At 28.7% G+C, this 11366-nt stretch overlaps 1 protein-coding gene across 3 annotated transcripts; it reads right to left on the bottom strand.

The window, feature by feature from the left end:
* Nucleotides 1-1279: 1279 nt before the first annotated feature.
* Nucleotides 1280-7048, bottom strand: LOC149184915 (Polyketide cyclase/dehydrase and lipid transport superfamily protein). Of its 3 annotated transcripts, none has more exons than XM_089419007.1 (7): nucleotides 6443-7048; nucleotides 6245-6333; nucleotides 5422-5468; nucleotides 5068-5320; nucleotides 1823-1984; nucleotides 1590-1742; nucleotides 1280-1496 (listed from the first exon to the last, which is right to left on the bottom strand). In XM_089419007.1, the coding sequence occupies exons 2-7, from the start codon at nucleotides 6296-6298 to the stop codon at nucleotides 1368-1370; spliced, it is 798 nt and encodes a 265-aa protein (XP_089275133.1). In that variant the 5' UTR covers nucleotides 6299-6333; nucleotides 6443-7048; the 3' UTR covers nucleotides 1280-1367. The 3 variants fall into 3 exon arrangements, with proteins under 3 accessions (XP_089275133.1, XP_089275134.1, XP_089275135.1); XM_089419008.1 differs by having other exon boundaries at nucleotides 1823-1981; nucleotides 6443-7045; XM_089419009.1 differs by lacking the exon at nucleotides 6245-6333.
* Nucleotides 7049-11366: the final 4318 nt, after the last annotated feature.

The raw sequence follows: 11366 nt of genomic DNA, 5'->3' as shown, positions 1-11366 counted from the left end.
TTATAATTTAATAAATAAAAAAATCCACCTAAATTAATAACTTTTTAAACATATTTAATAGGATATTTACTCAATTTCTTATATATTAATTATATATCTTTATTTAAATAATGACTCAATCTTATTTTTTATGGAAATATAGATGGACAACTAAATTATGAATAAATTAATATATTTATTTGTAATTTCAACATTTTTTTTTCTTTCTTTGTAAGTTTGACAAGACTACATCTTCATCATGTCTAATATCACCCCAATCTGGGGGAATTGAACCACCTTGATACCACCCCAATCTAGGACGGAATTGAACCACCCCGATCGAAATTGAACCACCCCGATCGAGGGTGGAACGATCGGAATGGAACCACCCCGATCCGAGGGGAATTGAACCATTGACTTCACATTAAGGAGTACCCAACAAAATATCAGATGGTCCTCTATTCAAAACCCCATGGACCAACATGTCTATTCATTCTTAGTTGCATAATAAGATGGGAGTTCATTCAATTTATACTGAATAATTAATGATTTAGTCCTTCTTTGTTATTTTATCAAATACTTAAAAGCTAATCTAATTAATTATTTGTACAAATAGATTACAAAATTAAATTTTCTCAAGCACTCAATTTGAATAAACAAATTACAAAAAAGAGTTCTCCACTTTATAGATTTGAAATACTCTATTTGAATTCTCCATTTTATAGTTTTGAAATACTTTATTTGTAAAAACATATTACAAAATAAAAGAATTTCCACTCTATCCATTTAAAAATTTGAAATACTCCACAACCACTATGTGTCTATTTTTTAATGACTTTGAGTTATATGAATTGTGTTGCATAAACGGTCATAAATAAATTAAAATATAAACAATAAACATTTTTTAAAATATTTTATTTATATCTTTGTTAATGGTAATAAATTAATTTTTTATTTTTATTTTTTTATTAAATATAAAAAAATATTCAATATTTTTCATTTATGAATTTAAAATTTAAAAAATAATTTATAAACAAAATATTTATTATTATAAATATTTTATTTCTATTTTTATTCTTATTCATGGTAATTGACTAATTTTTAATTTATCAAATATTAAAAAATATCAAATTTTTATTAATATCGAATTTTCATATTTATAAATATCGAAAATTTAGTAGTACAGTCTTATCATTACATAATAATAAAGAGTAAAACTTTTTGTTGGGCACTCTAGTCCCTTGCTGGCTGTCCATGGAATAGTTTTTATCTCACACGGGGAGCCATTTACATATACATATGTCACAAATCATTTTTAACAGAAAGTACTGCAGGTTACACTTTATGAGGTAGTATAAGCATGTGAGCTACATTTCAGCTTCATTTTTTCATTTGGATGGCAGAATTTTTTTTGAGATTGAATGGTCAACTAGCTTTGAAAGACCGTCGATGATCATTACTAGTCTGATGCTCAGTCTCTTTACGACCCACTTTGGCAACCAACCTGCTGGATCCAGCTGCACACACCAACCACACCAACTGCACATATAGATCTCCCACTAATTAATTTATGACAGCCACTGTGAAAGAGTTATTGCAAAATAAATTACCTGGACAACGTAGGTAACCATACAAGAATTGTTCTGTTCTAGGCCCTCGATTACCCATCCGGATTGAATGAGTAATCCCCTCACAAACTTTCCTCGGCTTTTTGGAAGCAACCCCCTGACTATTTCGTTTGGCAGGGACGCCACAGCTATTACCTGTGAAACAAAAATATAATTAGCACAGTGAATGAATAGCAGACAGAAATTGTGTCACTGTAAAACGTTGACAAAACTACCAGAGTCCCATCCTCCATCGTTTCTCGTCGCTCGTAGACTATGAATTCACGATTCTTAAAGAGTGGCTTGGAACTTTCGCTGAATCTAAGTCTGATGATATTCAGGTTTTCATGGAGGTCCTTTATGTATCTTCCCTCTGACAAATTTGGATCCCATTGCTGCTAAATCAAACAAAACAACCATTAGATAAGATAGGGTGACACGATGAATAGTGAACATTTCTTTAATACGAACTAGGTAATGTTCTGATGATAAATATTAACATAATTCATGTGAAGCCAGTGTAGGTTGAGTGGTGGGATGGTCTTGGTGGGAATCTCATGCTATCATATGTTTGTCTTGAACAATATTATTTACCTTACCTTGGATTCCATGGAGTAGCAGAGTAGTAAGTAGATGTTGTGTATTCCATGGAGTAGCAGAGTAGTAAGTAGATGTTGTGTAGGTTGAGTGGTGGGGATGGTTTTGGTCCGAATCTCATATTATGGCATGTTTATATAAAATAAGATTATTTATTTTGATTTTATGGAATAGTAAGTAGATGTTATTAGTGAACCTTGTTAGTACTATATTGATATATATAATTCATACTCTTTGGATGTTAATTGGATATTTGTTTGATAGTTAAAATAGATCATAGCCAAGCCAATCTCATGGAATTCTATCTTTTTAGCTTTATTATAATAGGTTAATATAGCATTTTATATATATATATATATATATATATATATATATATATATATATATATATATAGTTCATACTAGTTGGATGTTAATTGGATGTTTGTTTGATAGTTAAAATAGATCATGGACGAGCCAATTTCATGGAATTTTATCTTTTTAGCTTTATTATAATAAGTTAATATAGCATTTTATTGGAATAAAATTTAGTGAGTAATATTTATATCTATTGTACATTCTAGAATATTTTAGAAATATGATGGATATGAACAAAGTTAATTCAAGGTGTCATTCCATTGGAATATTTTAGAAATATGACGGATATGAACAAAGTTAATTCAAGGTGTCATTTCATTGGAATGAAACTTAAGAGACCATTATTATGTTCATTGCAAATTTTAAAATATTTAGAAAATTTGGTACATATAAGGGAAGTCAAATATCTGCAATCTATTTACACTCAAGTGAACCTAAGTAGAGATGATGGCAAATAAATTTTCCAACTTACTAGAATCCAATAAATTAGTGCAACCATATAAATTAAATGTGTCTTAAACATAGACAAACATCAGTTCATGATAGATACCAAAACACTTAGGCCATAATTAAAAAAATCATAAAAATTAACTAAATTATTATTAGTAATAGTAGTGATGAATTAATATATGAGTTAAACCTCATACATTTAAAAATACATGAAACAAGATTTTGAACCATGGAGGTTCATCCCTATTTTATCATGGAGATTTTTAACAATAGGATGGGCCAATACCATGGTTTACTAATACCACATACCCAAAAAACCACAAACCATATTAATATCACACATGTTCATATGGTATTTTTTTTAATTAATCAACGTAATTAAAAAACATAAAAGACATAACTACTTTTAAGATAAATCTCAGTTTTTTATTTGTAATTACTATTAAAAATATTCTAAAATATATTATTAATATATTATGGAGATTAAATCTATGCAATCTATTTAATAAATTTTGATAACTAAATTAAAATTTTTAAAATTATATTCTAAAATTAAATTAATATCCATACATTTTAATTATACTCTTAAAATTAAATTATTATAATTTATTTTTAATAAATTTCCATATAATAAAATAAACTTTTAGAAATATACAATCTTAGAGAATAAACCACCGAGTTGATATGTGTCTTTGTTTGTGATGAACTTGTGTTAACTAATAAAGTGAGAAAAGCAAACTCATGTGCAGCTAGGTGATGAAGGTGTTGGTTTCAAACATCAGACCAGCTCAGAATATTAAAATTTACGTAATTGCCAAGGTGAGTAGATCTATCTGGGAAGATGAATTAGGCTGTGAATTCATTACTGTAATTATATCATTAATTATAGTATATAATTATACTATAGAAGAAATCTTAGTTTTTGTATTCTTAGTTTTTTTATTCTAGAGTTTTCAAAAATGAGATTAAAGATGAAGTCATGTTTGTTTAGTAAATTAGTTGGATTTTTTTATTGACAAAAATTTAATAAAAAACAAAATTCTATAACTATGATGCAAAGTAATTAAAATTTTAATTTAAAAATGGTAAAAAGCAATTTTGTCCATGAATATGAAGAATTTTGGGAATTTTGGGTTTTAATAGCTGAAAGTGTTTCATAACAGTGTTTTTTTTAAGTAAATAAATATTTTTTGAAAATAAATATTTTTTATTTTTGTAAATTAAGTGAGATTATATTTTCATCATGTTTAATATATTATTCCAATGGGTTAGGGAATTGAACCGGTGACTTCATACTAAGAAATGCCTTAAAAAAGCACTTAAATACTATCTATTCAAGACCTTGAACAAAATAAATAATTTCTTTTAATATATTAAATGTGTTTGGATTTTTTAAACATTATAATATTAGAAATAAAACATCATTTCCAAAAAGAATTTTAAAAACATGTGAGAAAGTACTAATAGATGAAATGTTCTTTTAGTAGTAATTCAATAATATAATTTTTAACTAGGATTTTGATTTTTTGTTATTTAAAATATACATTTGAATGTTTAAATAAATTCAACACCCTTAAAAATCTTGACACTCAATTTTTACAAATTAAATAACTTAAACTTACGATTTTTTAAAATATGTACAAAATTTTCAACAAAATCGATCTTCAAAATAAACATGGGCATCTATCACTTACCATCTTTAGAGTTTTTTTAAATAAATTAATGAACCAATTGTTTACCAAAAAACCCACTATTCTTATTTCCATCTCAGATTTTGGGAAAAAGAGTTTTTCTAATAATTCCATTTCAGATTTTGGGAAAAAGAGTTAATTAATAAATTAATGACAAATTGCTTTAGTAAAACAAAAAGCAATTCTGCTTAAATATTTCTAAATTCATTGAATAGTAATGACTTCAATTGTTTATTATTATTCCAATTATATTTAGAAATTCTGAGAATATTTCGAAATTCAATGAATAGTAATGACTTCAATTGTTCATTATTATTCCAATTATATTTAGAAATTCTATAAATAGTAATGACGTCAATTGTTTATCAGAGGAAAAAAATTAGCACCTTGGCAGTGTCAATGGCGCTGGCAACGGCTTGAACCTGAGAGGGCGAAGTCCCTCTCAATATACGTCGCCCTCGAAGCATAGGGACGGCCCCACTCAATCTTCTGGAAATCTCAACTTCATCTCCTCCAAACCCCAACACTTTCCATCCCTCGGCTCTGCTATCTCCTCCAGTGGCTGAAACTAGCAAATCCTGAACACAACTCTCGCTTGCGTGCAACACATATCTCTTGAGCGAATCATCGCTAACAGACCTACAAAACTCCCATCCAGAAACCTTAGCTACATTTACTGTCCAAATTATAATACAAAAATCGCAATTTCTGATTTTTTTTTTCGTTCAGCCAACTCTTACCATACTCGACTTTGCTCAACAGAGCCCATGCGGCGCAGAGCCTTGGGCTGCATCCCAAAATGTAAAGCTCGTTAGATCATAAAACTAAGCTACTAACTCTTAAAATTCACTTGCTTTATTTGTTTTTTCATTAAATTTAAAACATACATTGAAGAAAGTGGCAAAGCACTTTTCCTCATATATATAAATGGTAGTCTTTTGGTTTAGGTCCATTGTAGATTGTTCTCTGGATTTCAGATTGTTTTATCCAATAGAATTTAATTTTTGAATTGGTATTAATAAAGTTAACAATGGGATACACTGACATCTATATAAAATTCCTAATCTATATTTCGGGGAAAAAAATGTTTAAATATACAGAATTTGTAATCCCCATTAAAAAAAATTGTATGGACATATAAATATTTGGATATATAAAGTTTGTCCTCAACTTATGTGGATTGTAGATTCCAGAAATATCCTGGAATTCCACAATCAGAAGAAAAGTGAAACTATTTCAAGATATTCCTTAAATTTGCCATGAACATAAAAATGTTTCAAAATATAAAAATGTCTCAAAATTTGTAATCTAGATAGAAATGCTCAAATAAACCAAAAAAACATTCATTGAAACAATTCCAAAATATTTCCCAAATCTACAATAAACATAAAAATGTCCTAAAATTTGAGATAAAAATGCTCAAATAAACCAAAAGAGCATCCATTTACAAATTTTCCAAACAACTATTCACACTACACCCACTTCACAAAAGCCATTCAACTTACATCACACAGTAACAAAAGAGTGAAATATATGTAACTGAATCTATAAATGCTTTCGCACCTGTAAAGAATTATGTAAGCAATGGGCCGGAAAACCCCAATATTTGGAGAGCATGATCTCCTTATTCTTGTGTCGTAAACATTGAATATCTATCCCACATACAAGTGAATCATGAGCTAAATTTAGATTCAGGAAGAAATCATTCTATTAGCAATGTACAAAGACCATGGGATTAGACCAATAGCAATGGGAACTTACCAGATGGGCAAATGTAGAGAAAATGCTAGAGTTGCTGCATGTTCAAGATTGTTGGGCGCTGAGTGGAGTTTGTTGCAGAGAATGTGGAATTAGAGCAGCAACAATGCAAACATACCAGATGGGCAAACGTAGAAAACTTGCTGCAGTTGCTGCATTGTCAAGATTGTTGGGTGTTGACTGGAGTTTGTGGAGCGTTGGTACAGATTGAGTACATATGAAGGGAAGAAGGGGGAAGAAATACTGCCTTGAAAGCTAAGACAAACAGACAGAGAGCATCATTCATCCATTCTATGTCAGATGGGAAGCTAATTATGTATATGGGGTGTCCCAAAGAAAATGGCAGAAAACTTCTCAGAGCAGACAACAAAGGAGGTGTATGTGGATGATTTATCAGACATAGAGATTAGATTCGCCTAGGGAGGCACAAATAGACTCAAATAAATAGATTGAAACTGCGTGGGGGGCTGCAGGCCGCTGGTTCCTCAGGCTATCGCCATTGTTAATATATGGAATCTGTGATAGGAATTTGGTTACATAAGAAGTCAGAATTTATTTTCAATAATTTTGAAGCTTTGATCCATCTTTTAGCATGTGATGTGTCTAGTTTTTTTTTTGAATAATTTGGAGTTTTGATCATGTGATGTTGGGATTACTTTTTTATCATTGTCAGTCTTTTCTCTTTCGATAAGGATTCGAAAAGTCGTTCTGTTATTAATATTATTAATATTGAAAAAAATTAATGTTGTTGAAATTGGATTAATGTGCATTTATGAAAGTTTCTAATGTCAGTTGGAAATGTCTTCGCAATATTCAGTTGTTTTCCAAAATTACGGGAACTCAGGGACCCATTTCATTGTACCTTTCCATGTACCTTTATTAAATAGTTGTTATAATATATTGTCACTAAATAATGAGTTCCTCCAAACTCTGTTGAAAAAATGATGAAATCAGAGCAGAAACATAAATTCACACATTTCGAAGCAAGGGACACCGAGAGAGTAGTCCATTTTTTTGGCAGGGGATATTATATTAATTAAATTATTCTCATGTATGTTTTCTACAGTGTACAAATGGTCCAATTTCATAAGATAGCTAACCACAACAAATATATCATAATTTAGTTAATTAATTCAACAATATAGCTAAATTAATTCTAGAATATCTCTTAAAATATTTTTCTAAATATCCCCTATGATCTTTACATAATCTCTTTATGATTTTCTCAATAATTTCATCCCTATATGGACTCAATTATTTCCATTTCTCATCTTTGGATGGACTTTCTAAAATAAGTCTGTAATATTACATTTTTCATCATATTATTTGTGGAACATTACAAAAAGGAATGATTTTCTTTTCATGAGAAATATTTATTAAATTAGTCATTTCTCTTTTATTGTCTTTTCTTTTCAATTTCGGTTTTCCCTAATTTTTCTTGATCTTGTAATGACATAAACATTGGTTGAAGTCTATATAAAATAATCACTATACACTTGAATACATGGGTTGCCAACTATTGTATCCCTATGTTTTCTAGGAAACTCTTTCTCATATATGGTTCATCAATTATTCTTCTATTGCAATTCTGCGTCACCATCTCATTCTCCTAGGTTTTTGGCTCACCAATAACCCTGTTGTACAGCAACAAAAATTTGAAAAATATAAATTAAATTTACATTAAACTTTATTTTAGGGTAAGATTCTAATCATATCTCATTTTTTGTTATCAAGATATATCTTAACTCCAGGTCTACTAAGCCCTAGAGGGATCGAATGTCTTTTCACTCTAAAAGATGTTTGCATCTCAAGAGATTTGATCCCTTTGTCCTTAGTAAATTTAAAGTTAAGATGGATTTAAGTTGGTTTTATTATAAATTATAATTATAATTACTAAAATTTAATGTTTTTATTTTATTTTATTTTTAATTTTATGTAATTTGACCAAGTGAAAATGTTTTATTAATAATATAATTATTATTTTATTTTAATTTTTAGTTTTATTTGATTTTTATTGAGCCACAAGTTTACAGGACATTACAACATGTCCCCCAATACTTTTTTTCTTTTAGATTTAATTTATAAAAAAAAGGTTATAAAATAAAATTAAAATAAATTATTTATAAAATAGTTTGGTTTTTAAATGAGTTATGGTTTTTTGGGCATGTGGTATTGATAAGCCATGGCTTGTCTATTTACAAGTTAATAATACCCATGGTAAAATGGGGTGAATATCCATGGTTAAGAATCTTATTATATTGTAATTATTAAGTTTTTATATGTTTATTAATTAAATGTAAATATAGGTACAGAATTAGTATTTGACACTACTGCATCTCCCCATACCATTTTGCTTAAAATAAAATATTTAAAAAATGTTGACACACATATTTTCTTACATTACGTCTAACACCTACTCATCTCCCCCATATGTTTTTTATTTTATTTTATTCTACTCTAATTTTAGTTTTATATAATTTGACCAAGTCAAAATATTTTATTAAAAATACAACTATTAATTTTATTTTTAGTTTTATTTTGCTTTTAGATTTAATTTAAAAAACATTATAAAATAAAATATTTATAAAATAGTTTGATTTTGAAATGAGTTATGGTTTTTTTGGCATGTGGTATTGATAAGCCATAGTATGAGCCCATAGTATTGTAATAAAGTTTATTTTTAATTTAATAATGTCCATGGTAAAATGGGGTGAATATCCATAGTTAAGATCTTGTTGTATTATAATCATTACGTTTTTATGTGCTTATTAATTAAATTTACATATGGTTATGAAACCATTGTTGTACACCATTACACTTCCCCTACTATTTTTTTTTAGATTTAATTTAAAAAATAATAAAATTATTAACATAAATTAAAATAAAATATTTAAAAAAAAATTGACATATAATCTTTCTTACATTACACCTACACATATTTTCTCATACTTGACTATACAGTGCCTCCCAAAAGAGAGCTTATGTTAAAGGGGTGTTAGATTATAGAATTTTTTATTACAAATATTTTATATATGAGATTTAATAAAAAAACATATTCTTCATCATCATGGTTTAATGAAATGTTGTAATTAAATATATTAAGTTGTATTTTATAAATAAGAATTTTGTGATTATGTGTGTTATTAGAAGTGTTTTTTAACTGTTCAGCTTACTTTCAACCCTAAAATTTGAATTCTTGCAAACCATATTGTCACAATTGCCTTTCTTGCTTGCAAGGGTGTCTAAAACTATCCATTTACATAATTTTGAAAAAACATAATTTCAATTATATTGGATTTGATTTGAAAGTAAAATTTTAATTCTAACTCAATTTCCTTATTGTATTTAAATAAACTTTATTGTTGATCAAGACTTCTGCACAATTGTGTTCCAATCATTATTATGCCCAACGTTGAAGTGAATCCTTCACTCATCTTCATAAACTTAAAGCTTATATTAAAAAAAATAATTAGAAAATTAAAATATTTATGTGTTTTTTTAATTTTTGCCATAATTTTTAATAAAAAAAATAATAATATATATATAATTTATAAATTTAGATTATAAATTTATTCTACCAAAATTATTTAAATATTAAATTTATCTATAAATCTAAAAAAATTACACTTCCATAAAATTCTAAACAATCAAATTGCAGTTAAAAACAAATTGGCCATTGATAATATTTAATATTTTCCTTTTAAGGTATGGTCAATGGAGTGCGAATAATGAAGGGATGGAGAAAGAAATAGCTGCATGTGGGGTCAAATAGCAGGGAAGTCATGTGTGCAGGTGGTCAGAGAGGCATGTGCACCCGACACACCTCCTCTTTTCCCTGTGCCCCCAGTTTTCATATCAAAAGGCCCATTACCATGTGATGAGCTTTCCCTCCAATAATACTGATCCAACCACGGACAGACTCATCAAATCACATGCCTGCACATTTGCCCCGGCCCTCTGCAAGTTTAATTTCATCCATTCTCAATGATAACGTTCACTGCCAACCCACATGGCACATATCAACTGAAACAAAGAGAGGAAGTTGTACACATGATTTTCTCGCCCATTCTTTGTACACTGCCAAACTTCTCCAGTACTATGTTCTTTGTTCTTTATTTTGATCCGAGAGCAGCTCTCGACAGTTAAGTCTTCCATGTATATTTAATTTATTTTCTGTCTCAGTACGCAAACTTTAGGTAAAATATGCTATTCTGGTCAAGATATATGTTCAATGCACTTTTCATAAAATATTATTCTGGTACAAAGGTGGTTAAGAATTTTATTATAGTTATTGAATGTTAGGTTTTAACTCTTTTCTCAAGCCTCCTCATATATGGTATCTTTACCATGGCCCTTTTGAATTTGAATCTATCTTTATAATAAGAAACTACATTATTCAAAATAGTTATGGAGGTTTTAGAGAATAATTTATTAACTTTTTTCCCCATGGAAAAATTGTAACTTTCCATTAATTTGAAAAATTACATATAGTAGATGCCATTGGCATATGCATAAATGTTGGTCGTAGCCATTCAGGTAGTGTTCAAAAATAATAAGTTATGGTCAAGGGCATTTCCAAAAAGAGTTGTACATATTCACCACGCCGGGTGTGCTTGATGTGTCTAGTGAATAGAGATATAATCATAAATGTGCTTGATGTGTCTAGTGAACAGAGATATAATCATAAATATATACATAGAGAGACACTATGCATTAGTTGAAGATATAAACAAAAATTTAGGGCATGTCCGCCCTAGGATATGCCCTATCAATGTAGGGCCGGTGATAGTATTGATATTGTTCTGCACCAAATTGTTCATGTATCATCCACAAGCCTCTAGGATGTGTCGTAGCCTCCTTGGAAAGTTTGTCAGCAGCCTTGTTATGTTCCCTGTAAATGTGTTGACAGGTAACAGAGTTAAATTGA

Source organism: Pinus tabuliformis, chromosome 3_2 (assembly GCF_031772625.1).
Source record: "Pinus tabuliformis cultivar Carrire ecotype Pingquan chromosome 3_2, CPIR1, whole genome shotgun sequence".
NCBI classification, from domain to species: Eukaryota; Viridiplantae; Streptophyta; class Pinopsida; order Pinales; family Pinaceae; genus Pinus; species Pinus tabuliformis.
The sequence above is the reverse complement of the archived record's forward strand: the minus strand, read 5'-3'. Positions and strand labels throughout refer to the sequence as shown.